Source organism: Mirounga angustirostris, unplaced genomic scaffold, assembly GCF_029215605.1.
Source record: "Mirounga angustirostris isolate CCGP_5_RB_7025 unplaced genomic scaffold, mMirAng1.0.hap1 SCAF_15, whole genome shotgun sequence".
In the NCBI taxonomy this organism is placed as follows: Eukaryota; Metazoa; Chordata; class Mammalia; order Carnivora; family Phocidae; genus Mirounga; species Mirounga angustirostris.
Window position 1 is genome coordinate 4,644,629 of NW_026991723.1, and position 27,714 is coordinate 4,672,342.

The 27,714-nt window shown below is 42.9% G+C and overlaps 1 protein-coding gene across 3 annotated transcripts in view; it reads right to left on the reverse strand.

Annotated features, from left to right (window-relative positions):
* Positions 1 to 763: 763 nt before the first annotated feature.
* The window catches only part of SPTLC1 (serine palmitoyltransferase long chain base subunit 1), a 55,558-nt gene continuing 28,607 nt past the window's right edge, over positions 764 to 27,714 (reverse strand). For 2 of the 3 annotated variants that reach the window (XM_045882143.3, XM_064579936.1), the window contains 9 exons: positions 24,406 to 24,535; positions 20,555 to 20,644; positions 14,226 to 14,333; positions 11,975 to 12,070; positions 11,085 to 11,181; positions 9,952 to 10,006; positions 6,650 to 6,767; positions 3,748 to 3,821; positions 764 to 2,182 (listed from right to left, as the gene is read on the reverse strand). In XM_045882143.3, the coding sequence (XP_045738099.1) occupies positions 2,077 to 2,182; positions 3,748 to 3,821; positions 6,650 to 6,767; positions 9,952 to 10,006; positions 11,085 to 11,181; positions 11,975 to 12,070; positions 14,226 to 14,333; positions 20,555 to 20,644; positions 24,406 to 24,535 (874 nt within the window). In that variant the 3' untranslated portion in view covers positions 764 to 2,076. The remainder of the gene's footprint in view (positions 2,183 to 3,747; positions 3,822 to 6,649; positions 6,768 to 9,951; positions 10,007 to 11,084; positions 11,182 to 11,974; positions 12,071 to 14,225; positions 14,334 to 20,554; positions 20,645 to 24,405; positions 24,536 to 27,714) is intronic. The other variant, XM_045882144.3, reaches the window with a different exon arrangement.

Genomic DNA, 27,714 nt, shown 5'->3' on the forward strand with positions numbered 1-27,714 from the left:
TTTGAAATACTGCTCTCTTTTGTGTCCCAACCTGTCCAGAGCCCCACATTTCCTCAGTTGGCACCTAGCTGTAGCTAGGGAGGGGAGCAGTCACTTGGCTTTTCCCACCCCTGTGGGCACCCGTGCCGAGTGAAAATGGTCCCCAAATGGCTTCCGCGCGGCCTGCCCCAGCCAGGTCACGGACAGGGCCCTCCAGAACCTTCTCACTGGTTCTCAGAGAAATGTGTGCCCTGCCTCAGATTTGAGAGGAGTTTTCGCTCAGCATTCCGCCTCAGTTTTATACAATTTTGTTATTCCTAGCATGTATTTTTTTTGTGGTGTATATAACTGGATGTTGGTCACTGTGTAGTTTTAATAGGAAGACTTTAGTTTTGTTTTTTTGTTGAAAATGCTGATGTTCCCAAGGGCTGAAGTTAAATGCTGTGTGTTGTTTCCACCATCTTTCCAGGAGCTTCTGTCGTTTTTAAAACATAGCAATGAACATCTAGATGTTGAAATGCTGACACAGAAAATATTATGAAAAGAGCTGAAAAGTTGCTATCATGACTTGCTAATGACAACAACAGCTCAGGCTTCTGTGCTTAGTGGCCCAGGCTCAACCAGTAGGAACCCAGAGAATTCCAGACACTGTACACTGACGAAAGGCACTAAGACATTTAACTAGTATTTTCTAAACACAGACACCAAGAATACCACCCTACAAATGCAGAAAAGTTAAAATCAAGAGACTGTTCTGTTGAATATATTACACATGCAAATAGACTGATTATCAGGAATGCAGGTTTATTTCATTAAAAAATAAAGCAGAAAGATTCACCCCAAAGAGAGTACCTTGCAGCAGCAGTCACAAGGCACGGATGTATGAAGTGCCTCAAGCAAAACAGAAACTGAACATTAAAAAAATACGTTATTTAAAAAGACGCTGAAGACCATTTGTTAATAGGAACATAGACTATAAAAATGGCATTCTTATACATTTTTTAAACAATTTTATTCCTTTACCTTTACTAAGACAGGAAACAATGGTGTAATGTTTACGCACTACCTTGTGGCACCCAGCACAAACATTTACACCACCGAACCTGGTTTGCTAAAGGAAAAAAAGATAGCTAAAGTACAGCTTAAAAACTTTATTTTTAGTGCGTTCACATTTTTAGATATTTGAAATCCACAGCTAAAAGGAAAAGTAATTTTCCTTAGCTTAGAAAAAGACTGTAGTTATATATCCTTAGGCAAACCACTCCACAAAAAAGGAATACATTCAAGATATTCTAAAATATCAAGGACATGATTTCTAGTCTAGGAACATCACAGTAACCCTCTTCCTAAAACAGATCACAAGTCAACACATAATAAATGTGAAGGTCAATTATATTAAAATAAAGTAGTATTTGATTTAAATTATTGATCACTTGGGAAATACAATGAGTACTCATTCTCCGGTTAGGTATGTTAAGATTAGCTATCAGAAATGGTGTAACATCAATATTTAGTGTGTATAAAAATTTTAGGATTCAAATATATTACAATGAAAAGTTTATCATAATCGCACAAAAAGTGTTTCCTTATATACTAGCCACCACTGAGCTGCACAGGACGAAGGCTGAAAAAGATGCGGTTGAATTAGACCCTTGACAACAGGTTTTGTGTCCTAGACGGTGAGGTGTTCCTCCAAGCTCTAATGCTGCAGAGACGTTATTCTAGGAAACGTTAAGGATTGCCTGCACGCTCTTTACTATCGGAGGGAGAGAAGATGAACCGGAGCTCCATTTTTAAACAACAAAAAAAGAATGTAAAATACTAGTATAATAAAACATTTAAACAGTACTAAATAGCACAATTTAAATACCAGTTATATGCTGTCATTAGTTTTCTTCTTAAAAAAATCAGTTCCTGGGCTTTCAGATGTGTTTTCTTTTTGAAAATAACCAGCATCCTCCCCGTGGCCGGGCGCCACGTCCACGCCCACGTCCACGCCCGGGGCCACCCCTCCAGGTACCCGCAGGACTCTCCCAGGTCACAAGGCGGCGACGCAGAGGCCTGTGCGTGTGCTGCGGGGCGGCTGCCCGCCTGGCCCTAGGACCCGGCCCAGAGCAGCACAGCCTGGGCCGCCTCCTCGATTGTGTGCGCGGCTCTCTCCAGTTCTTCGTCTGTTTGCTCCACTGTGACCACAACCCTAATGCTGAGAAATAACGACACAGAAAATCGTCAAAGGAGAGTCTAGGGCACCTGTTTTGTCAGTCAAGTTCTACTGGCACACGGCCCCACTCATTAGTGGGCCTACTGTCTACAGCCACTTCCTCACTGCTCAGCCGAGTCAAGTGTGCCCACGGACTGGCCAGTTACAGAAGTCTGCCACTCCTGGCCCGACTGCTGGTGCATCTAGTCAGGGAAGCTCGTGGTGGGGCTCTGCCTGGGGGTGCCGGGAATCCCGCCCTTTACATCATCTACTGCTCTGAGCACCACCAGGCCCGAAGCTGGAATTCAGTACATCTCAAATCAAGGAGAGTCTGCGTGCCCGTGCTCACTTACAGTTCAGTAAGTCATGCAGAAGTTCTGTAATAGTTGAGGCAAGGCAGACATTTTTAAGTTTTCAGGAAACCGAAGACCAAAACTATCAGTTTGACAGGGCACTTCTGCCTCTTCTCCCCCACTTACTTCCCTCTGCAAACATCTGTATCATCCACTGGACACCTGCACTGAGCTGTGCTGTGCTGGGCAGGGAGCCCCGAGGGTACAAAGCAAGTGTGGCCCCTGTTCTGAAACACAGGCTCACGGCTTTGCCTGGGTGCAATCAGACATGAGAGGGCAGGATCTTCAGGGCACCTCCGAGCTGCTGCCAATGGTCTTCCAGAATCCCAGTCTGGCCCTCCGTGTCTGCACAGTGCTCGGGACTCCAGAGTCTTCCCGGACCCCCCGGGCTTTCCCCATTCTCCAGGGCCCTCTCACTTGTCCCTCTCAAGCTAGTGCTCTGGCCCCCCAGACCCACTTGAGGGTCTCCATACCACCGCACACCCTGCTAGAAGGTGGTACCGACAAGTCTGTCTGACATACTTGATCTTTTGGGTTTGGCTTGAGCATCACCTACTCTTAGAAGCCTGAGTCCCTTCCAGGTCAGAATGAATCATGCCCTCCTCCTCTGACCTCACCGACCTTGTGCTATGACCCTGAGCCCTTCGTGCTCTGGGTGTCTACCTCCTTCGACTATACTTGAAGTGCCAATGAATGAGCACCAATTTTAAATCAAGAGTCCAAGTGCTCTCCCATGTACGGCTTCTTGAACCTCTCTAGATCTTCCCCACTGTTGCTTTGTTTTTCCCTGGGTGGTTTATATGTGTTTGCCAGGTGAAGTACCACACAGCGCTCCAGCCAGCAGTGGGGTCAACACCACCGTCTGGATGTGCCCCCCCACAGGACGGCCCTCACGGCGGACGTGGCTGGCACAGCGCATGCAGCTTAGGGTCGTGGTAGACCTCTGCGGAGCAGAACTTCGGCTGTCCCAGCTCAGACCTGGGGTCTCACACACTTCTTTGAGTTAACTGGGAGGGTACAGTGAGTCCTGGGGGGTTGCTTTACAGTTAAAAATTAAAAAATGGCCAGTGTAAGAACAGAAAACAGATGATGTACTATAGTATACATTCTTCCTTATCCTGTGATAGTCTTTCAAACATTTTCAGAACAGAATACAGTTTATAGAGTTCTGAAAGTAGGAAAAACAAGTCAGGTCACAGTTTAACGTCCACCAACCTTGGAGGAGGGAGGCACTTCTCTTCCTTCTCCAGGTAGCGTGCCTGGGTTAATGCAATGCTTCTGTCCATGCACTGTATGAAGAAGAGGGACACGTTTGCAAGCTGGGCTGCGGACACTGTGCTCATTACAACAGGAAGGTACTCTGAAATGCTATCCTTAACCACAGCATTCATTCATTTTTCCAGTTACAACTGTGAGAAGGCAAAACAGCAATACCGGGACCCCGTCCTGAGCAGCCCCAAGCGACATGACTGCCCTGCGGTGGCGCCCTCCACTCTGGACCGCCCAGGGCACCGCCGTGAGCCATGTGGCTGTCCAGCACTGTGCGACAGGGCTAGTGCCACCGAGACTCAACTTTTAATTTTACTCAATTTAAATAGCCACAGGAAGCTAGGAATTTCCATTTTAAACAAAGCAGAAGAAGGACATGGGGAAATCGTCCCAGCAAAGCCCCCGGAATGAACCAAAAGTTGGACTTAATAGTAACACCAGGTGAATGGTTTCAGAGACAAACTGGTCACACTTCAAATATGAGCCATTCCTCTGATTTCCGTGGGCTCCCTTCGAGCAGGTGCTACCAGGCCAGAAGTCTGGTGTCACCCATTTTTTGCATAGCTTTCTCATACCTTAACCACTTGGCAATTTTTTTTAAAAGTTCAAACACGCTCTATCAAAATAAAGAGAGTATGAAAATCAGATTGAAGTCACGGTTGATCAGGGTTTCTTCTGGGTGATGAAAATGTTCTGGAATGAGGTGGTGTACAGCCTTGTGAGTGTACTCCAAACCACTCAGCTGTATTATTTTAAAAGGGTGAATTTTCTGGTCTGTGCATTATATTTAAAAATGCATCAGTCAGAGCCAGGGGACTGATAAAGGAAGGAGCAAGCACCCCCAGGGCTGGGCAGTGAGGGTGTCTGCCCGAAGAGGGGCCCCGCTGTGCGCTGCTGCATGCCCGACGGAAACCACCAGCAGGCAACACGGCAGCCTCCCACTCACGCTCCATCTGCAGTATACTCGGAGGAGGTAACTCCTGAACACATCTGGACTGGCTCTGTTCCTAGCCCTGGTTAGCTAAGGAACATTATAAACCATCGCTCAGTTTGTAAAAACAGTGTCTTGTCAAGCAACTCAACGAGCACTTGGCAAGAGCTCTGCGTTGTGCAAAGCTCATGTGACGGTCTGCACCACAGCTGTCTCCTCTCTCTCCAGTACTGACCGGGCAGTGCAGCAGAGCTCGAGACGAGGACGCAAACACACTGCAGGACTGCTCTTCTGTGCACAAAGGCGGTTTCCAGACTGTATTTCGTCCCTCCCCCGAGGCCCTGCTCCCTGATTCATGAGGGATCTCATGAGGAGGTCTTGGAGAGGCCCAGCCTCGGGCTGGGGCCTCAGACGGAGTCTGGCATCCGTGAGTTGTGCAGACTCTCGCCTTCTCTTCCGTTCTGAGGACAAGACGCACAAGTGTGGCCCGCGTATCCCATGCTTCTCTCGCCTGCCCTCGGCAGTGTCTCTGGCACAAGCAGAAGGAAGACCCCACTGCTGTTCTCTCTAAAGAACCGAGGGGGCTCTCACGTGGAACGGGCGTGGAGCCGGTCCAGAGCGCCATCCCGAGGGGGGCCGGCGGGGGCTGGGGTGACGGGGCTTGCGGCTCCGAGAGGATGGCCTGCAGCCGTCGGTGTCAGGCACCCCGCTGGGCAACCCGCTTAGCGCACGAGCTCAGCGGTCACACGAAGCCAGTGTGACAGCTCTTACTGCCGCGTCCGTTTAGCTTGCATCTAACTTATAAACTGGTTTGGTGCCACATAACCCCGAGGATGCTGGACTTTGTTTACGTCCGCACAGACTCACGGGACCTCAGAGTACAAGTGCCGAGGTGGTAAAAGGTGCCTCTGGGATGTTTCTTCCCTTGAGAGGGAGTCTGTCTTTCTCACGCTTGCAGAGCTGTACCCAGGGGACACCTGTGGCACCTCTGCACTCAGAAGGCGACAGTCACTGCAGCCTGACTGCTCATAATCCCACACATTTCCTTACTTAGGAATCTCAGATTCTGCGTTTGGTTTTGTTTTATGAGATGACCGACTCCAGAAGGCCACAAACCGCACGAAGCTCTCCACGATCCACCCTTCACACTGTGGGACGCAGGACAGCTAAAGCAAGCTGGGACGCAGAGGGTGGCGTCACCCTTGGTCTCCACAGAGCAGTGATGTGACCAGGGAGAGAGGCCTGGCCCCCTGGCCACAGCAGGGCAAAGGCTCACGGCAGAGGACAGCCATCACCCTGACGCCCGGTGGCAGGGCCTCGGAGCAGAGGCCCCTGGAAGGAACCATCAGGACGAGCAGCACAGGGAGGCAGAACAAAGCCTGCTTCCATTCTCAAATGCATGCTAGCTGCACTGAAGAGTCAGGTAAAGGCAGGGCCACCCCAGCACGCTCGCTCAAGGGGCTGCACGGCCACTTCCGTTCCTCTGTGAGGAGGAGGGGTTGCTGCATGGAGGCAAGGGAGCGGGGCCGGGCTCCAGGAAACCAGCTCTACTGAGCACAGAAGGGCAAGCAGTCTTCCCCGGAGAGGCATTTCTCAGTTAATAACTAAGTTACAATTACTAGTAAAATCACTTTCAGGAGATAAAGATATTTAAGTCAACCTCCAAATCAGGCCTGGTAAAGGAGTGGTCTTTCTTCCTTTCTGGTTACAAGAGTATTTTGACCTGTCTCTGAGCTATGTTGGGGTTTCAGTCCAGACAGCTGTCCAGTGCTCTGTGGGACTGTGACCCATAACGCCACCCCACCTACATGTATGAAAGCCTGGCTTTGGACACTAAGCGAATGGGTTTTCTGGAAAGCTAATCATTTAGACATTTAAACACTGCGTGGGGTCAAGGCGGAAGAACTACATACTTACATGATTTACAATCTCCTGAAGTAGTTTAACGTCTTCTTCTCGAGACCCAGTGCTGTCTGTTAGCTGCAGGTGAAATGCTGGGGAAAGGGACTCCCCCACCACTTTTAACCCAGAGATGCTGAAAGCAAACACACACGCAAGCGTAAGTCCCTTCCAGGTGCAAAGATATCCCACATCTAAGTAATCGTACAAAGTCGGCCTTAATGACTGGAACAGAAGCTCGTGGCTTTTCCAGGGAAGCATCACGTGGTGGCTCCAGTCCCGACAGACACAGCTGAACTCCACGCTCGGGCAGGGCTCGCTAGTCCAGGATGCGCCTACAAGGCCGCTCTGTGGGTGTGGCCGCAAGGCAGGTCCGCGTCCTAACGGACACCTCTGGCTCACACCTGCAGGCCGCTCCCTCCTCTCTGCCCGCACTTCCCCTCCTCATCTGCCCCTCTCCCTGTGCTCTGCAGCTGGCCAGTAAGCCAGATCCCAGCCTGAGGACCGCCTCCTGGGGCCTCCCTCCCAAACCACTCTTCGAGGGAAGTAGTAGTTTCCTACTACTGTTTCCTTCATGACTACTTACTATTGATAATGTTCCCTTGTTTATTATCTCAGTCTTTAGCTGTATCTTGTCTTTCATAAATTATAGGGATGAATTCTGATATTAAAAACATTGCATTTTGACCACCAGAAGTGTGTTTAGATTGTATAGTTCCCTTCTTATTTGCATGTTTTCTGTTAAGTTTTACTTGAATCATGACTATTTTCATCTTTCTTAGGATTTAACAGCACAGACATCTGCAGCTTCTCAGGGAGGGAGAGAGATTTCTTTAGGGGTAAAATCCTGTATTTTCAAATGATTATTACAGATGTCAAGAGAACTGCAGGTCAGGTTCACTTAAAGTTCATTTTTATCCAATACTAATAATAGTTCGATTTTTGACTCATCTCCTAGGCTATAAATGGTGATACATGACCATCTGAAATTGAGCGAAACATTTTTAAATTTTTTAAAATTAAAAAAAAAAGCTTTTATTTATTTGAGAGAGAGAAAGAGTGCACACACGAACAGGGGGAGTGGCGGGCAGAGGGAGAAGCAGACTCCCCGCTGAGCAGGGAGTCCAACATGGGGCTCAACCCCAGGACCCTGGGATCATGACCTGAGCTGAAGGCAGACGCTTAACCAACTGAGCCACCCAGGCACCCCTGAGCTAAACATTTCAGACTGCCCCTGTTTAGCTAGCTTCACTTGGAAAGATTTGCTTTTCCCTTAGAATGAAATTAGCACATAAAGCACTTTGTAGCACATTTGATTCCTTAAGCACATTTAGGACTCACCAAGCTTTACTGAATGACTACTGTGTGTCAAGCATCATGTGAGGTGCCAGAAGCCAATTGCACCTGCCTTTCAAACCACCAGTGAGCACTGTAATTTATGTCTCCTTTCCTTAAATGTAATGTATCCTACTAGGACCTCTCAATAAACCAGGCTGCAGAACAGCACAGGAAAAAATAATGCAATCAAATAGGGTTTTACTCCAGAATACAATAAGTTAACACCAGAAAAATTATAGCAATGTAATTCAGCATAAGACTAATCTATGATTTTTAAAACGCCTCCAAATCTAGGAATAATTTGATAAATACCACCTACAGAAAACTTACAGTATGCTATTTCATACTTAATGAAGAAATGTTTTTATACTGTGAATGACAGATACACCACTACTGTGACAAAAGATGTCAAGAGCATGTTAGTGACCTACACCAATGCAATAAGAGAGGAAAAATTACTAAGATGTTTAAGAATCTGGAAGGAAGAAAAAACCATTATTCAGATAATAGGACTTTTATACAAATCATCATAAACAGAATGAAACAAACCACTAGAAGGAGTTTGGAAGGACTGCTGGATATGAGATCATGAGGACAAAGTGCAAACTCCAGAGAAGACTAGCTACTAGGAGAAGTGGCAACTGGCTAGCAGCTGGAGGAGAAGGTGGGGTCTTCGAGGGAAAGAAGCAGTTGAGACAAGAGGGTGGAGTGTACTCAATGCTAATCAAATGACTCCAGAGAGGGTGACAAAAGAGAGGAGACAGCCAAAGGCGCTGGGCCCTTGAGGGGGAAGAGCTATGATGGCAGGAGGCATATATTCAGCTGTAACCTGAGGGAAGACTGGTTCAGACGCCTGTGTGTGTACAGATTTGTGAGGGAGGATGTGGGAGTCCGAGTCACAGCAATGAAGCCAGGCTGTTTGTTAACAGTGGGTGGAGTGCAGACAGGGGGCTGGGGACCCAGGAGGGGAAAAAGGTGGGAAAGAGTGGGTGAGGTGGAGGGCTGGGCTTACAAGATGAACACCATAATACCACTAGACAGAATGAAGGGCACCTGAGGTTGGTGTTCCTAAATTTACAGTGACTCCAACATGCTGTACTGTGTTGGCATATTAATATTTTATAAACCAAAGTAACTGGGACCAACACAAATAACGTCTCCTAACCATAAATCATGCAAGAAGAACTTCTGTTACTATCATGTAGACACACCCAGAACTTTAATTATCTGGAACAGCTGTGATCTGCTCATTTATTCACTGTCCTTGTCCTTTACAGAAGCTTCGAGTTTCCACATCTGTCGATAGGTAGGACTTTCATGATTGAAAAGACATATTTCCACCTTAAGCAAGGCAAAAGGAAATGCCTCGGGCAACGTGAGATCGTTTTCTGTAAGACCAGGAATCTGCCTGAAGCTGTCACCAACCGAATTTTTTCTCCATTCCAGAGGAATCTTATAGAGCTACTCTTGTGTAGTTAAGACAAACACAAGTAGAAACTCGAAAGGTTCATTTCAATTTCGCCTGTTTTTCTTAATTTAAAATAAAACTTAGTAATTTTCTGAAGAGTATGGCCAGTATGAACCCACTGTCACCTAATTCCATAACATATAATGATATATCATTTTATCTGTACAGATGTGGAGAGATTCTCCCATGTTTACCCGAAGTTATTTCTGGTGGTTGCATGTTTGGTGGTTATTTTCATCTTTGTACTGTATGTACTGCTATATTTTTAGTGAGCTTGTATTCTTTTTAGAAAAACAGTCATGATTCTTCAACCACAAAATGGATGTTCTGGCTTCAAGCCCACAGACAAATCTGACTGAATGGGGTTTCTCCTTTCTTAGTTGTAATTTAGTCAAACTGATCCAAGCCTATTAAATATACTCAAAACCAAAGAGGTGACATTCAAAATTTTTCACTAGTTGTTTAAATGTGGTACAGATAAACTTTAAGTTGGTTGAAAATATGTAAAACTTACCCTTGTAAAGCTTTATGAATTCGTTCGCACTTTTCCTTCAACACTAAAAAAATACCTGTATGAAAAGAAATGCACTTGATAGTATATCTGGAAGATCTGCTATTACTAATCTAAAAATATTTTTAAAAGATTTTTAAAGTTCAAGTTCATCAATTTAAATGTTGTAAATACTCCTACAGACTATTAGCACACAGACAGGAACACTTCCAAAGGCCTAAGCCCTGGTCTTCGGCACACATGTCCTGGCAGCTCCTCACCCACCTTCAGCAGAATCTGGGGTGAGGTTTTCCACAACAAAACAATGGCTCTTGCTCTCATCAGGTTCTACAAATAATCTGGCTAATAAAAGGGTATAAATATATTACTTATTTCTGGACCCTTAACAATTTGGTAAAAGACACTGTAGTATGTTTACTACCTTTCCCTTGATATTTTCACTTTATTCATGGAAAATTAAAAAAACTAAAACATCTAATAAGCAAGAGGCAGGAGTGCCAGGTCTTCTCACAAGCAAGCATACGAATGTGCACCCAGAAACATTCACATTTCCTGATTCTCTGAATTAAAACCGTTAAGAATTTAGAAATTTTAAAAACTCTAAATTTAGACATACCAAGTAAGGCTTGCTTTTCATTTCTGTTTTAGGCTTTGTGAGGAGTGCTATAACAGCCAAAAGGCACATTTGAAATTTAGTCAAATTGGCCCATAAAGGAAGCTTTAACGGTTGGTAACCGGGTTTGGCTTTAGTACCAACTCATCAGTCAAAGGCTGAAGGAAAAAAACCGGGTAAGCTACAAATTATATGTACCGAGAATTAGCAGCACACTTCAGCTAACTCCTCCAATGACAACTAGCCCAGAGCTGACTCCTCCTCCCGGCACTGCCGCCCATCCTGGGAGCCAGCCCCACTTTGGCTCTGGCTTGTCTCCTGGGAGGACAGAAGCTCTCCACTGAATTCCTGAGGCAGGACGATGTCTTCACTGTCATTCTCCCTATAAACGCCAGGTAATGTCACTCAGAGGCACAGCTCTGTGTGGTCAACACTTTCCCTCCAGCTAATTACGCCAAAAGAACGCCAGCAGCCTGGCTGACGTCACCGCGATGCCTGGTGTCCTGGGTTCAGAAGATTATACCTGGATTCTCCTCCATGATGTTGAGAGCCTCAATGGCAGCGGCAGCCAACAGCGGGGGTAACGAAGCTGAAAAGCAGTACCCCTGGCCGGAAAGTCTCTAAGAAGAAATGAACAAGTTAAAGATACAAATACGCTTCTTTTTTTTTGGCGTAAAAACCTAAAGGCACCAGATCTGCAACACCTCCAAACAGTGTGTACAAATGGTAAGGTGGTAATATCCGCAAGTGTATACAAGTCATACTTGTAACACAAATAAGGCTTTTTAATTTTTTTTTTAAATTTTTATTTTTTTTAAAGATTTTATTTATTTGACAGAGAGACACAGCAAGAGAGGGAACACAAGCAGAGGGAGCGGGAGAGGGAGAAGCAGGCTCCCCGCGGAGCAGGGAGCCCGATGCGGGACTCGATCCCAGGACCCCGGGATCATGACCCGAGCTGAAGGCAGACGCTTAATGACTGAGCCACCCAGGCGCCCCTAAGGCTTTTTTAAAAGGGAGATAATTTCAATTGTAAATATTCTGAGTGATTCTACTAACAAATCGACTATTTTTTTTTTTAAAGATTTTATTTATTTATTTGAGAGAGAGAGAATGAGAGAGAGAGCACATGAGAGGGAGGAGGGTCAGAGGGAGAAGCAGACTCCCTGCCGAGCAGGGAGCCCGATGCGGGACTCGATCCTGGGACTCCAGGATCATGACCTGAGCCGAAGGCAGTCGCTCAACCAACTGAGCCACCCAGGCACCCAACAAATCGACTTTTAAATAAAAATTGTGGTAAACTAGGTCAGAATGAAATTCTGTGATTGGAAGTTACATGCTGAGTAACTGCTTAGCATGACCAGTGGAACAACTGGTTTCAGTTTCTGCTTTTGTTTTTCAAAATGAACCCACCTGATGGTCAATCACAAAAGATCGGCCACAGCAGAAACCTCCAATAGAAGCGAGGGAATTCTCCATGTTGGCACTAATAAGATCAATGTCATCAATCTGCAAAAAAGTGGGACAGTAGTAGTTATTCCTCAATTTAAAAGAAAAAATAAAAACCCATGTCAAGCCTGCAGACAAAATTTCAGTCCTGATCACGTCAACATCTCCATTCAAACACACTACGTACATGCCAAGTGAAGGTAAACCATACAAAATTTATTGCTACAAGGACAGATGTGTCGAAGTGCACCTCTGAAAGGGTCTCACTTTACACTTTTTGGCCATTTCATCATGCACACACAATTTACTCACAGCGGTAGGAGAGAGAGAAATTAAAAGAAAATGAAATCCGGGGCGCCTGGGTGGCTCAGTCATTAAGCGTCTGCCTTCGGCTCAGGTCATGATCCCAGGGTCCTGGGATCGAGCCCCATGTCGGGCTCCCTGCTCAGCGAAGAGCCTGCTTCTCCCTCCCCCTCTGCCTGCCTCTCTGCCTACTTGTTCTCTCTATCTCTCTGTCAAATAAATAAATAAAATCTTTAAAAAAAAAAAAATGAAATCCAAAACTGCTTCATACCAAAAATATTCAGAGGTACAAAATAAGATCATTTCCTTGCTTAAACAGTGTCCAGCTGGCCTTCCCCCAGAAGGTACTTGAGAGAAATACAAACAAATCTATCAGAGTTTTGAGCATTTCATCCCTACATTCAATTTACCTTTCAACTTTTCAAAAATAAAATCAATTACTGTGTACCCGTGGGCTTCTGAGTCCCGCCCATCTTCTCAACTCAGTGCTCCGCTGACCCTCACCTTGTGCACCAGCACTGGCTCCGGCTCCGGCTCCGGCTCCAGCACCAAGTGCATGCTGGGCACACAGCAGCCATTCAAAATCACTCACTGATGGCCGCGATGACAACTGGTCCAAGCACAGCTGGGGGTTTCTAAACGGTCCACAGACCCAACAAGGAAATCTGTGTACTCTTTTTTAAAAAAACCTTTCATTATGAAAAATCTCAGTCATATACAAAAGTAGAGAGAATAGAGTGAACAATTCTCATCACCAGATTCAGTAATTATCTGTTCACAGACAACCCATTACCTTGTATAGCTCCCTGCTGCCCTCATTATTTCTTTGGAGCAAATCCCAGACTTCATATGGTTTCATCTATAAGTATTTCAGTGTGCATTTCTAAAGGATATGGACACTTTCAAAAACATAATCACAAAACTATTATCACACCTAAAAAATGAAAAATTTCTTAATATCACCAAATATTCAGTGTTCAAATACCTGTCTGACAAAGCTCGTTTTCTGTAGTATTTGCTGGAATCAGGATCCAAATAAGGTCCATATATTCTGCACTTTTCCTTAGTGCATTTAATCACCAAATGTCAGTCTGTCTTTGAGGAGTATATGTCAGTCTAACTTCGTGTGGTATTTGTTCTGCTCTCCATTTTTCTCTAGACCGTATTGGTAGTGGGATACAGATAATCTAAGGTGATTTTCATGCTCTTTAGTTCAACTTTTTAACATAGGTTGCAAAACTTTTATGCATAGGATTTGCAGAAAAGTTCCCTTCAGCTCAACAGGTGACACAGTGGTGGGTGAAGACAGGTCCTGTGGACAGGCTGACGTTGTTCCTCCCTGACAGCCTCCAGGGGCACAAACCATTAAGACTGGGGGCAGTTGGGGCTCATTTCCCATCAGCAAGAGAACACATGACCAACTCATTCCAGTTGTCGGGAACCTTGAGGCTTTGCATAATCTGTGCCAGCATTGTTTCTGACTCTCTACAGAAGTCATGACTGTCTAATACCCCATACACAGAAATAACAGAGGACTCTGAACTATGAATACTAGAAAGAACAACATTCACTGCCACCATAATATTTTCTAAAGGACTACTTTAGGGACTTCTTACTGTTTTTAAGAAAAACACATTTCTAGAGAAGAGATATTGAAAGCCAAGATCAAATGCTACCAAGTAAACAGACCACAATTCTGTTGAGTAGCCACTGTGAGTTTACAGGTTCTGAGGGAAGATAGGCCTGGTCTGGCTGACCTGATCCTCTAGAGGCTCAGCGAAGTGACACACCCCAAAGCTGCATGACCCTGCACACTGATGAGGAACGCCGTCTTGTGCCCATGAAACGTGTCCGGCAGGATGGGACTGCATGTTTTCTATACAAGGAAATGTCCCAGAGTAGGAGAACTTACACTGATTCCAAAATGTTCAGTGACTCCTCGACCATGCTCCCCCAGAACTCCGAACGAAAGGCTTTCCTCCAGAAAGATTCTTGCTTTGTATTTGTATTTTAACTTAACCTAAGTGGTAAACAAAACACAACTTTAAAATACTGATGATTAGCACACTAGAGAATATATTGGGAAGAACAAACCTAAACCTAAAATAAAAAGGAAAAAAAAAAAAGCATGTACAGTTGATCCTCAATACTGGTGGATTTGTATTTGTGCATCTGCCCACCTGCTAAAGTTTCTTTGTAATCAACACACAAGGCATAGTGTAGAGGGGCAAAATCCTTGCATATTCCCAGCTGAGTCTGACTACTGCTTCAGCTCATACTGTAAACAAGTGTCCTTCTTCAGGATTTCTTTATTACCATGTTTTTTGCATTTTGTGCTCTCTGCTGGCGATTTTGTTTAGGAGGGCCCCAAGCACAGCGTTGAAGTGCCGTCTAGCATTCTTAAGTGCCAGACAGCTACGATGTGTCTTACAGAGGAAACAGTTGTGTTAGATCAGCTGCATTTCAGGCATGAGTTACAGTGCTGATGGCCCTGAGCTCAGTGTGAATGAATCAACAATATGTGTTAAACCGGAGCACCTGGGTGGCTCAGTCAGTTAAGCGTCTGCCTTCGGCTCAGGTCATGATCCCAGGGTCCTGGGATGAAGCCCCATGTTGGGCTCCCTGTTCAGCGGGGAGCCTGCTTCTCCCTTTGCCCCTCCCCCTGCTTGTGCTCTCCCTCTCACAAATAAATAAAATCTTTAAAAAAATAATAATAGAAACAAAAAAACTCCCCAATATGTGTTAAATAAAATGTCTTTGAACAAAAAACACATAAAACAAGGTTAGGTACTGAGCGAATGATGAAAATGCTCTGACCAGAGGCTTGCAGAGAACAAACCACATTTGCCCTAAGAGCCATAGTTCAGTATTTACAGCCTGTATATAGAACATAACTATGTACATGCACTTTCTAGAACATAACAGGTGGCCCTTGAACAACACAGGTTTGAACTGCACAGGTCTGCTGAGACGTGGATTTTTTTCAATAAATACAGTCCAGCACTGTAAATGTATTTTTTCTTCCTTATGATTTTCTTAACATCTTCTTTTCTCTAGCTTACTTTAAGGATGTATAAAACGTATGACCTACAAAACGTGTTAATCAGCTGTTTATGTTATGGATAGGGTTTCTAGTCAACAGGAGACTATTAGTAGTTAAGTTTTTGGGGAATCAAGAGTCATGTGGACTTTCAACTGCGTGGGGGTCAGTGCCCCTAACCCCTGCATTGTTCAATGGTCAACGGTACCATGATGACGAAAAGAGGCTGTACTTTAGATGCTCTAAATTTAACTCAATAATATAGACAGCACAATGTCAATTTTTAAAGATGGAAATATTAAGGTATGAATGATGACATGTAATCTATCTGTTAAATACTGGTTTGATTATACATAAAATTCCTGAGGAAATGTATATCATTCTTCCCTCAGTGGCACTGTGTTTTAATTTGAATTCATGGCATTTTTTTTTAATTCAGAAAAAGCTTTCATTAATATACTTTTCAATCTGTTTTTCTCTTTGCTTTTGGTCTTATAAGAAAGTCTTTTCCCAGCAAAGGTTTAGATGTATATTTATCTTAGGTTCTTCTAATTATTTCATGTTACTTTTTTGTTTACACAGTGGGAAACTGAACATATGCAAGCCTGTATACAGCTTCCCCCCTCAATGTTTAATTGATTTATCCCTAAATGGTATGAACGTGATCAGTATCACAAGTCAATTAAAGTACAGTGATTATCAACCACTAAATTTAGATGGATTTTTATTAATAATGAATAAGCTAATTTGGGGAGAATTCTATCTTTTCAACACTGTTTGCCATCCATTCATATGTATGAAACATTATAGGAATGAGATATTTTTTAAAAATCATGTTTTAGAAAATTTTCAATAATATTATGACAGCACTGGTACACAGATAGACAATTAGTGAAACAAAACAGAAATCCCAAAGTCAAACCCTAATTTGTATCTGTAATCTTTACAAACTCAATGCTACTATATACTTGACCTGTTCCTTACACTTCATATTTTGTTTCATGGTTTGGCTCTATTATCTGTCCACCGGTACTGCTTTACTATCAGAGTCTTAAATATGCAATTCTGGTATCTTTTGGCCCACTATCACCCCCACGTGCTTCTATCAGTCTTTGACATGAAAATAAGAAGAGGAAAACAAATACATCTCTTTCAGTGATATTTAAGATGTATTTAGATTTCCTCAAGAAACAGTGAAAAACTTTAAAAACAAGATATGAAATCCTTATTCTGAATCTTCATTCAATTGATGAACTCACAGATTCAAGTTTTAGTGGCTGAATGCAAGGGTGGTTCAACATAGGAAAATCAACTATATTAATAGGATGAAGGAAAACACATGATCAACTCATCAACTGATACAGAAAAAGCATTTGACAAAATCCAAACCTTGCATGGTATAAACACTCAACATATTAGGATGGGGGGGGGAACCTCCTCAACCTGATGAAGGGCATTTAGGGAAAACACACAGCTAATATCATACTCAATGATGGCAGCCTGAAAAGCTTCTCCCTCTTGCCACTCCTAGTCAACACCGTACAGGAGGTTCTAGCCAGAACAATCAGGAAAGAAAAAGAAATAAAAGACATCCAAATTGGAAAGGAAGAAGTGAAACTATCTCTATTCATAAATTACAGGAGTTTATATATAGAATATTCCGTGATACAAGATTAAAACACAAAATCAGGGGTGCCTGCCTGGCTCAGTTGGTGGAGCATGCAACTGTTGATCTTGGGGGTTGTGAGTCTGAGCCCCCATGTTGGGTGTAGAGGTTACATTAAAAATAAAATCTTAAAAAAATAATAAAAAATAAGAAGAAACCCCTCAAAATCAGTTGTATTTCTTCTATAAACTAGCAGTTAACAACCCCTAAAACAAGTCCATTTATAACATCATCAAAAAGAATGAAATACTTAAGAATGAATTTAACCAAAGAGATGTCAGACCTGTACAGTGAAAACCACAAAACACTGCTGAAAGAAATTAAAGAAGATCTAAATAAATGGAAATACTTCTGTGTTCATGGATTCAGACTTAATATCATTAAGATGGAAATACCTCCTAAAGCAATCTACAGATTCAATACAATCCTGATTCAATACAATCCCTATCCAAATTTCAATGGCTTTTTTTTTTTTTTACAGAAATAGAAAAGCTGATCCTAACCTTCAAATGGGATCTCCAGGGGCCCCAATTAAGCAAAAACAATCTTAAAAAAGCACAAAGTTGGAGAACTCACATGTCTTGATTTTAAAATTTACTATAAAGCTACAGTAATTGAGATGGTACGATACTGGCATAAGGCTAGACATACAGAGACATGGAACAGATTCGAGTCCTGAAATACAGCCCATCTCTCTATGGTCAATGGACTAGGACCATTCAGTAGAAAATAACAGTTTCTTCAACAAATGGTACGGGGACAACCTGAAACCACATGCAAAAGAATGAAACTGGACACATCCCTCATAGCACATACAAAAATTAAGTCAAATGGATCAGAGGGGGCACCTGGGTGGCTCAGTCGGTTAGGCGTCTGCCTTCAGCTCAGGTCATGATCTCAGGGTCCTGGGATCGAGCCCAGCATCAGGCTCTCTGCTCAGCGGGGAGTCTGCTTCTGCCTCTCACTCTCCCTCTGTGTTCTCTCTCTCTCTCAAATAAATAAATAAAATCTTAAAACAAACAAAAACCCCAAATGGATCAGATATCTAAAACAAAGCTAAAACTATAAAACTCTTAGAAGAAAACATAGTGGTATATCTTCATGACTCTGGATTCGACAACAAATTTCTTAGATATGACACCAAAAGCACAAGCAACAACAAAAAACTAGATAAATTAGACTTCATCAAAATTAAAATCTTCAGTGCATCAAAGGACACTAATCAAAGAAATGACAAAACAACCTACAGAATTGGAGAAAATATTTGCAAATCATGAATCTAGTGAGGGTCTAGAATCCAAAACATGTAAAGAACTTAACAAGAAAAACAACCCAATTTAAAAATGGGCAAAAGACTTCTAAAGACATTTCTTCAAAGATATACAAATAGCCAACAAATACAGGAAAAGAGGCTCAACATCACTAGTCTTTGGGGAAATGCAAATAAAAACCACATGCTTCACACCTACCAGGGTGGCAGAAATTGAAAAAAACAACTGAGTGCTGGTGAGGCGGTGGAGAAACTGGAACCCTCCCCGCTGCTGGTGGGGATGTAAAATGGTGCAGCCACTTGGGAAAAGAGTCTGGCAGTTCCCCAGTAAGTTAAACACAGAATTACCGTTCGATCCAGCAACTGTACGGCCAGGAATATACACAGAACTGAAAACAGGGATTCAAACAAAGACTTGTACACAAATGTTCATGGCAACTTACAACAAGCAGAAAGCGGAAACAATCCAAATCTCCATCAACAGATCAACAATGCAACACGTCCACACGAGGGACTATGGCTTGGCATTAAAAGGGAATGAAGGACTGATACATGCTACAAACTGGACGAACTACGAAAACATGGGAAGCAGAGGAAGCCAGATACAAAAGGTCACAGATGATACGATGCCATTTATCAGGAATATCCAGAATGGGTAAATCCATAGAGACAGAAAGCAGATGGGTGGTTGCTAGGGGCTATAGGCAGGGGAAAATGGGGAGTGACTGCTTAGTGGGCAGGGGTCTTATTGGGAGAAAACCAGATAGTTGATGGTTGTGTGACAGGGTGCCTTTGCCAAATGCCAGAACCGTACTCTCTAAAATGGCTAATTTTATCTTATGTGAACTTCACCTCCATGAAAAAGAAATCTCAACAGTCATGGTTTCTAAAAACAGTACATTGCTTTTCCTGTTAAAAAGCTGTTTTGGGGCACCTGGGTGGCTCAGTTGGTTAAGCATCTGCCTTTGGCTCAGGTCATAATCTCATGGTCCTCACATCGAGCCCCCCTTTCGGGCTCCTTGCTTCTCCCTTTCCCTCTGCCCCTCCCCATCACTTGTGCTTTCTTTTGTTCTCAAATAAAATAAAAATCTTTAAGCAAAAAAACTGTACACTTAAAGTAAATGTATTTTATTTGTATGTCAATTACACCTCAATATAGTTGGTTTTAAAAAGCTGGGCCTTGATTATTCTTTAAAGACCAGGGTCGGCATGTAATTTTAATTTACTTCCCTGATACAGTCACAATGTACTTACGGTACCTGTTGTGCAAAGTAATGCAGACGTTAGACATTAGAAGTGCACACAAAACAGACACTTCTCCAGAGAAGACATACAAATGGCTAACAGACGCATGAAAAAATGTTCATCATCATTAGCCATCAGGGAAATTCAAATCAAAACACATTGAGATACCACCTTACACCAGTTAGAATGGCAAAAATTGAAAGGCAAGAAACAACAAATGTTGGGGAGGTTGTGCAGAAAGGGGAACCCTCTTACACTGTTGGTGGGAATGCAAGTTGGTACAGCCACTCTGGAAAACAGGATGGAGGTTCCTCAAAAAGTTAAAAATAGAGCTACCCTACGACCCAGCAATTGCACTACTGGGTATTTACCCCAAAGATACAGATGTAGCGAAAAGAAAGGCCACATGCACCCCAATGTTCACAGCAGCGATGTCCACAATAGCCAAACTGTGGAAGGAACTGAGATATCCTTTCACAGATGAATGGATAAAGAAGATGTGGTCCATATATACAATGGAATATTACTCAGCCATCAGAAAGGATGAATACCCAACTTTTACATCAACATGGATGGGACTGGAGGAGATTATGCTAAGTGAAATAAGTCAAGCAGAGAAAGTCAATTATCATATGGTTTCACTTATTTGTGGAACATAAGGAATAGCATGGAGGACATTAGGAGAAGGAAGGGAAAAATGAAGGGGGGTAAATCAGAGGGGGAGATGAACCATGAGAGACTATGGACTCTGGGAAACAAACTGAGGGTTTTAGAGGGGAGAGGGGTGGGGGATGGGTTAGCCCAGTGATGAGTGTTAAGGAGGGCACGTACTGCATGGAGCACTGGGTATTATACACAAACAATGAATCATGGAACACATCAAAAACTAATGATCTACTGTGTGGAGACTAACATAATAAAAAAAAAGAAAAAAAGAAAAAAATAGAAGTGCTCACAAACAAATAGCATAGCTGCCCCATGGTCCAAGTCCTGAAACACTGAGTAAACGTGGTTGCTTACCAGTTCTGGAAGAGGACAAATAGTTCCAGTGTTCATATACAGCCCTTCCACTACAATGAAACGTCGTGTGACCCGAGCCTTGCGAGGATTCTTGTAAAAGGAAAAAAAAAAAAAAAAAAAGACATTTTAAATTTCAGTTAACTCCAAAATGCAAAATCTGTTAGATGCTCCCTAGCACTCCACTTGATAAGATCTATTCATCTGAGTAAGTAAACAAAAAGACAGTCTGGGTGAGTTTCAAGTTCATGGTTTCATACCCTGTTATTTTGAGACAAAGAACAGTGCTTTCTTCTCTGATGTTTTTCTCATTCACACAATCAACGAGGTGACCACACACGCACGCACACAACTTAAGCACTCTGAGAATACTGAAACAAACAAAGCCCTCCAAACCCAGAATGACTGAGAAGGAGCCCAAGGGAAATTTCTGGGGAGATAGGCACATTTTAGGTCACAACAGGGCCATGATTATCCGGATTATTCACTGGTCAAAATGTATGGCTAGGATTTGTTCACTTCAATGTCTACAAAGTTTACCTAAAAGAAAACTGCAATGATGATGGGAATCATCACAGAGATGGGGCAGGGAGTTTAGCCAAGGCTCAGATGACACAAGAATGGCACAATGTTGATAACAAAGCCGGGAAAAGGGCACGGGGGCTTCTTAATACTACTGTACTTCCTTTGAAAGTGCCTGAAATTTTCTATGATAAAAAGTTAAACAGACAAACCCTGCTCTCCATCTACCAAACAGCAGATAAAATCTCCTTCCTAACTACTGGGTCAAGTACAACTCAACCATGACCTCATCCAGGCATGTCTGAGGTGGTGGCGGAAGGCCTACTTCAAACAATACATAACCTTCCTGTACCCCACTGATGGCAAGTCACTAATAATAAACCACTCACACTGGTAAATTTGTAGATGCTTCAGGTGTGCAAGGCTGAAAAAATACTGAGATTCTTAGGTAAAGCTGGCACCATCTTCCTACTCAAAAGTTTCTTGCCTCTTAAGCTTCTAATCAGGACATTTTAGAACCACAGCTGTAATGCTCAGAAAAGTGTCTGTTGAAGTATGCAGAAGTACACACCACTGTGTTTGCTTGGCCATCTTCACTCTGTTCTTAACTCAAACCTGAATGCCATGGGTTTGCTGGGGGTCATGTGAGGAGAGGTGAGCCTCTCCCTACCTTTCCAAAATGAAGTATTTTTATTATGACTTAAAAATATTCAGTGTAGGAATCTTGGGAAATGGGAAAGTACATAAAATTTTTAACAGATTAGCTAGTTACACTACCCGCTGTCTTTCTTGTAAATACGTATCTTTATAAATGACTTTGTTCAAATCAGGATTTTACTGCAACAGTGTTACGACCAGAGTTAAAAAAAAATTATTTTAATGAATAATTACTGAAAACACGATTTCAATGGAGATATACTATTCTACCGGTGGATATACCATATATTAACTATTCCCCCAACGCTGGATGTAGGCTGTTTCCCTCCTTTTGCTTTTTTACGTCACATTGTGACTATCTTTTAATCTTTAACACCACTTGGGACTCTCTTCTAAAGACAGCACCCCAGATACACTACCAGGGTACAGACATGTAAGAATTCTGCAGCCCATTTACCCCCAGTTGGCACTCTCCCCAAAGTTACAGGAGGGCCTGTTTCAGTACACAGATCAGTGCTGGCACTGGTTATTAATGGTGAAAAATGTTCCCTCATCGGACAGGCGAAACCTCCTTGCCTAACTTCACCAATTCTTAGTGAGGCCCGAGTATTTTTCATTTGCTCACATTTATTTGTATTTCTTCCAAGAACTGTTGTTTTTACCTACTGTCCTTTTTTGTTTTTTAAAAGATTTTATTTATTGGACAGAAAGAGAGAGAGCACAAGCAGGGGGAGCAGGAGAGGGAGAGGGAGAAGCAGGCTCCCCACTAAGCAGGGAGCCTGATGCAGGCTCGATCGCAGGACTTTGGGATCATGACCTGAGCTGAAGGCAGATGCTTAACCGACTAAGCCACCAGGCACCGCTCTATTGTCCTTTTTTAAAAGAAGAATTAATATGGAACAAGAGAACCTTATATGAAAGAGAATGAAAAAACATCTATGAACTACCTGAAAAATGGACACCAAAAAATTTGTTCCAAATTGGATGAAACCACAGTATTTTAATTCACTTTCAAATAAAAGATAAACGTCTAAGTAGAAAATATTCAAAAGCTGGGCATTTAGTATTTATCTGAAAATAAAAACTGAAAAAAAAAATTATTTCCCAAAACCAAAGTGTAATAAGGTTATTTAGAAAGCCTACCCGTGCCAGAAAAATGTGCTATAAATTAATTAGTAAAAAGGTAAAAACTTTAAAAAGGAAATAAATTTCAAGAGAATTTTATTTCTCATTGTTCATAAAAAAAGTTCCACAGATTATAAATCTTGTAAAACACACACACACACACACACACACACACACACACCCCATCTTCCAAATCAGTACAAACTCCCTTGGGAAAATAAACTCTACAGAAGACTGGTTCATTGGTCACATTCTCAAGTCTGCCTTCTCCAACCTGGTAGCATTCTATTACGGACATCTTTTTACAATTTGTCGAAAGAAATTCATCAGTGGAATGGTCTCAATTTTAAGATTTTCCCAACAGACTTTTCTAAATTATATAACTATGAAACACTGGCCTACAGCACATGCAGCATCAAAGAATGAAAATCTGGGGCGCCTGGGTGGCTCAGTCGTTAAGCGTCTGCCTTCAGCTCAGGTCATGATCCCGGGGTCCTGGGATCGAGTCCCGCATTGGGCTCCCTGCTCCGCGGGAAGCCTGCTTCTCCCTCTCCCACTCCCCCTGCTTGTGTTCCCTCTCTCTCTCTCTCTCTATTAAATAAATAAATAAAATCGTTAAAAAAAAAACCCCAAAACAGTGAGAATCCATGCATATTCATCATAGGAAAGTGTGTATTCATGAAGCACTGCTCTTGGGCTGTCACCTAAAACACATGACAGAATCTTAAAGGAATGATGCATATATCTGGAAAAATGAAAATTAAAACAAAATTAAGGAACACGATGAGCATTTTTCATCAGTTACTCCAGTAATGAATGAGTTGCACTGGGAAAAGTCCTCTGGAAAGTGGTGTTTGTGACAAAGGATGTGGTGCCCAGGTTGAGAACTGCCTTCTCCATCCGGGTCGTCAGGGGAAGTACGTGACAACTACAAGCCCAGTGCTGCTCTGGGCACCTTTCCTCTGCCGCACTCTCTCCTGAGAACACCGAGAAGCTGGATCCCCGCCCCCACTCTCCGCCCCTCAGGGATGCAGGTGCAGGTGCTCGGGAAGGAAATCAGGCTGGGGTCACTGCTGCCCACAGGCAGCAGCTGCTCAGAGGGACAGAGGCCCTTCGTTCATAAACTCATACATTAAGATCTGCTAGCACTGTTTCTTCCAGTTAATTGATACATGATTTATTCTGATAAAAATAAACTTTTCTTGAACCCACACCGTACATCCTGTCACCACACTAATGCGTTCTGGTGTTATTTCTGTAGAGTTGAGAGTCCACCCCCAGCCCCCAACACGCACACTGTTTTTCTCTTTTAGAAAGCTGCCTGCATTACCTTCCCCCAAAGCTGCCGCATGTAATTATGGCAACGCTGAGGCCATTGCCGGCAGACTTGGCTCTCCGACGCGGAGTGCATTTAATAAGCAGGAATGCCCTCACTTCATATCCAAATGTGATCCGCAGGCAAGTTTTCATGACAAATTACCATTTCATATATAATTCAGCTGGTTAGCAAGTACAAAAGAACTGTATAATTCTCTTCAAAAGACTCATACCTTTTGATCTTCCATCTCTTGTTCTTTTAGTAGACGCTCCAGGTCAGCCATGTCATTGTGCTTAAACAACTTGATGTCACTCCGCGACGCCTGCAGCCCTTTCTGAATGGCAAAGCAAGCAGCTCTATCTCTGCAAGGAAGAGAGACCAACCAAACTGGGGTTTTAAAAGGCCTTGTCAACATTCTCAGAAAAGGACTGCTTGCTTTTTGTAAGCTGCTGAACATCCGCTTGTTAACACAGTAAATCAAGAAAACAAATTTGACGGCTTACACACCACTGGTTGTGCTTCCCTCTGCGTGTGCTTTTCACAGAACTACCATGTTGATTCCTCTCCAAGGAGCACACCCCTCCCGCTTTCACCCTCTCTGAAGTCAGCATGCATGTCCATTCACCCGCAGCAATTTTCTCTGAGAAACACACACAGCACCCATGATCTCACCCTTGGTGGCATCTCGGATTTGACCAGCACAGACTCTGCCATTACTTTGCCATGAGGAGTAATACTGCCTGTTGACTCTGGTTCTTGCAGATGAAACTGCAGTAAGATCTTCTAAACTTAGTTAGAGAGGGAATATGCTTTTGAAATTAAGTTGTATTATTTAAAAGTATATGCAAGACTTCTTCCGCAAAGATGGAATAGTCCTATTTTCCTTGTTTTTCTAAGTACAACCCCAAACCCTGGATGTTACATATAAAACGAACATAAGAAGACTGAAAAGTGGAGAGAAGTGACAGGCTGGCTAAGGACCTAAGAAATGACATCTCATGGACTTCCCCGACTTGGAGCTGACGACTCTGGCCAACTCGAAGTGCCAAGGGGCACGGGCAAAAAAGCTCAGAGAAGCCTGGGAAGGGGGCGGCCCAGCAAGTAGAAATGACTCGACTGCAGCCAAACCACAGAAAAGCCTGGGCCCGTCCCCTCCACACCAGCGATGGTTGAGGGGTGCCGGGATTCTGACCCTCGCGAAGCTGAGAGGCACTCCCACAATGCCGCGGTGGCATCAGAGCAGGGAGCTGGACTTTGATCCCTGAGACGGTAACCAGTGGCCCTCACGGTGGTGTCAGTGAAGACCACGTGGAGAGCCCCTACCTCCGCTCCCCTGCAGTGAGGTGCACCCTCCTTTTCTTGGCTCAGGCTGTATCAGAGGAGGCTCAGGGGAGAGTGGGGCTCTTACTGAGGCCAGCGGAAATGAAAACAGCCCCAGGCTGGTGTCAGTGCAGGCAGAAGGGGGACCCTGGCCGTGTACCTCTACCTGGCAGCAATGAGGCAGTAGTGCCCCTGCCCCTAATGGAAGAGTGACAGAGAAAGCCAACTAAGACGTAAGAAGATATCAAACAGAATGAAAGAAAATAATCAACAAATGCCAATATTGAGTTGACAGATGTCAGGGTTACCTGATAATGACTTTAGAGCAGTCGTGACAGAAATATTTCAGTGAGCACTTATGAACATGCTTGGAACAAGGGAAAAAAACAGAAAGCCTCAGCAAAGAAATAGGAGACAAAGAATCTCATGGAGAAACTAGAACTGAAAAACACAAAGACCCAAAGAAAAAGTATAGTGGGTGGGCTCAGCAGCAGGCTGGGAGGGACGGAGGAAAGACTCAGAGAAGTGACAGATGCAACAACAGAAACCAGGCAGTGTAAACCAGCAAGAAACAAACAACGAAGAAAGCACAGAGCCTCAGGGACCTGTGCAGCCACAACAAAGAGCCATGCCAGCCTCAGTGGAGTCTGGAAGGACAGAAGGATGGCAGAGCTGAAAAGGTACTCAAAGAAGTAAAAGCTGAAAATGCCTCAAATTTGTAAGAAGCTGAAACCTATAAAGAAGCTGAGTGATATTGATACAGGTAAACCCAAATAAATAAATGCCAAGATTATAGTAAAGCTTCTGAGAACTGACAACAAAAAAATCTTGAAAGCAGCCCCCCTAAAATGACACCTTACATAGAAGAGAAAAAGAATTTCTCATCAGAAACCATGGAGACCAGAAAAAAGTGTCACAATATACTCCAAATACTTGGAAGAAGAGAACTCTCAACGAAGAATTCTATAACAAGCAAAAAGATCCTTTAGGAGTAGAGGGGAAACCAAGGCATTCTCAGCTAAAGGAAAACCAAGAGAAGATGGCCCCAGCAGACCAGGGGAAAAGGAATGGCTAAAGGAAGCTCTCTATGTAGAAAAAAATAAGTAAAGAAAACAAAAGAAAGAATCTCAGAGTATCAGAAAGGAAGAAAAAACAAAGTAAAATGTATGAACAAAAACAGCAGGCTTTTCTTACCTTCCCAAGTTTTCTAAATTATTTTGGATGATTTAAGTAAAAATTGTAACACTGTCTGATGGGGTTTTCAATATATGTGCAGGAAGTACTTAAAACAATTATAAACAAAGAGAGCAGAGAAATGTAAAGGAAGGTAAAGGTTTCTCTGCCTGAATTGGTAAAATGATGAAAACGGCAGAATGTGACAACTTACGTTTATACACAATGTCATATTTAGAGCAATGACTAAAAACAAACAAAGCTATGCAATGAGAAACACTCAAAAACACCATGGATAAGTAAAAATGGCATTCCAAAACATGTTCACTTAACCCCCAGAAAGGGAGGAAAAAGAAAACAGAAAAACAAAAAAGATAACAAACAAAAAATAAAATGCCCTCACATATCCAATAACTACTCTAAATGTAAATGGCCAAAATACACAGCTTAAAGACAAAGACTGGCAGAATGGATCAAACATAACCCAACAATAACCTGCCTAATAAGAAAATATACAATAAGATATATAATAATGTAGTAGTAGATGTATATGTAATATATACAATAAATATAGCATGCAAACATTCATCAAGACAAAGCAGAAATGACTATATTAATATCTAATAAAGTAGACTTTGGAACAAAGAAAACTACCAGAGACAGAGAAGAACAGTATACAGTGATAACCAGGATCAATTAACCAAGAAAATATGCACCAAACAACAGCACTACAAAAGGTGAGAAGCAAAAATTAAGATAAGTGAAAGGAAAAAATAGATAAATCACAACTACAGTAACTGTAGAACTACTAGACAGAAAATCAGCAAGGGTATATTAGACCTCAACACACCATCAACTAAGAAGATCTAATTGTCATTTATAAAACAGTCCACTGAGCAATGGCAGAATACTCTTTTTTAAGTGACGAGGGGACATACTCCAACACAGACCACATCATGAGCCATGACACAAACTAGAACAAATTTAAAATCTCCCAACACTTGGAAATTAAACACACTTCCAAATAATTTATGGGTCAAAGAGAGTC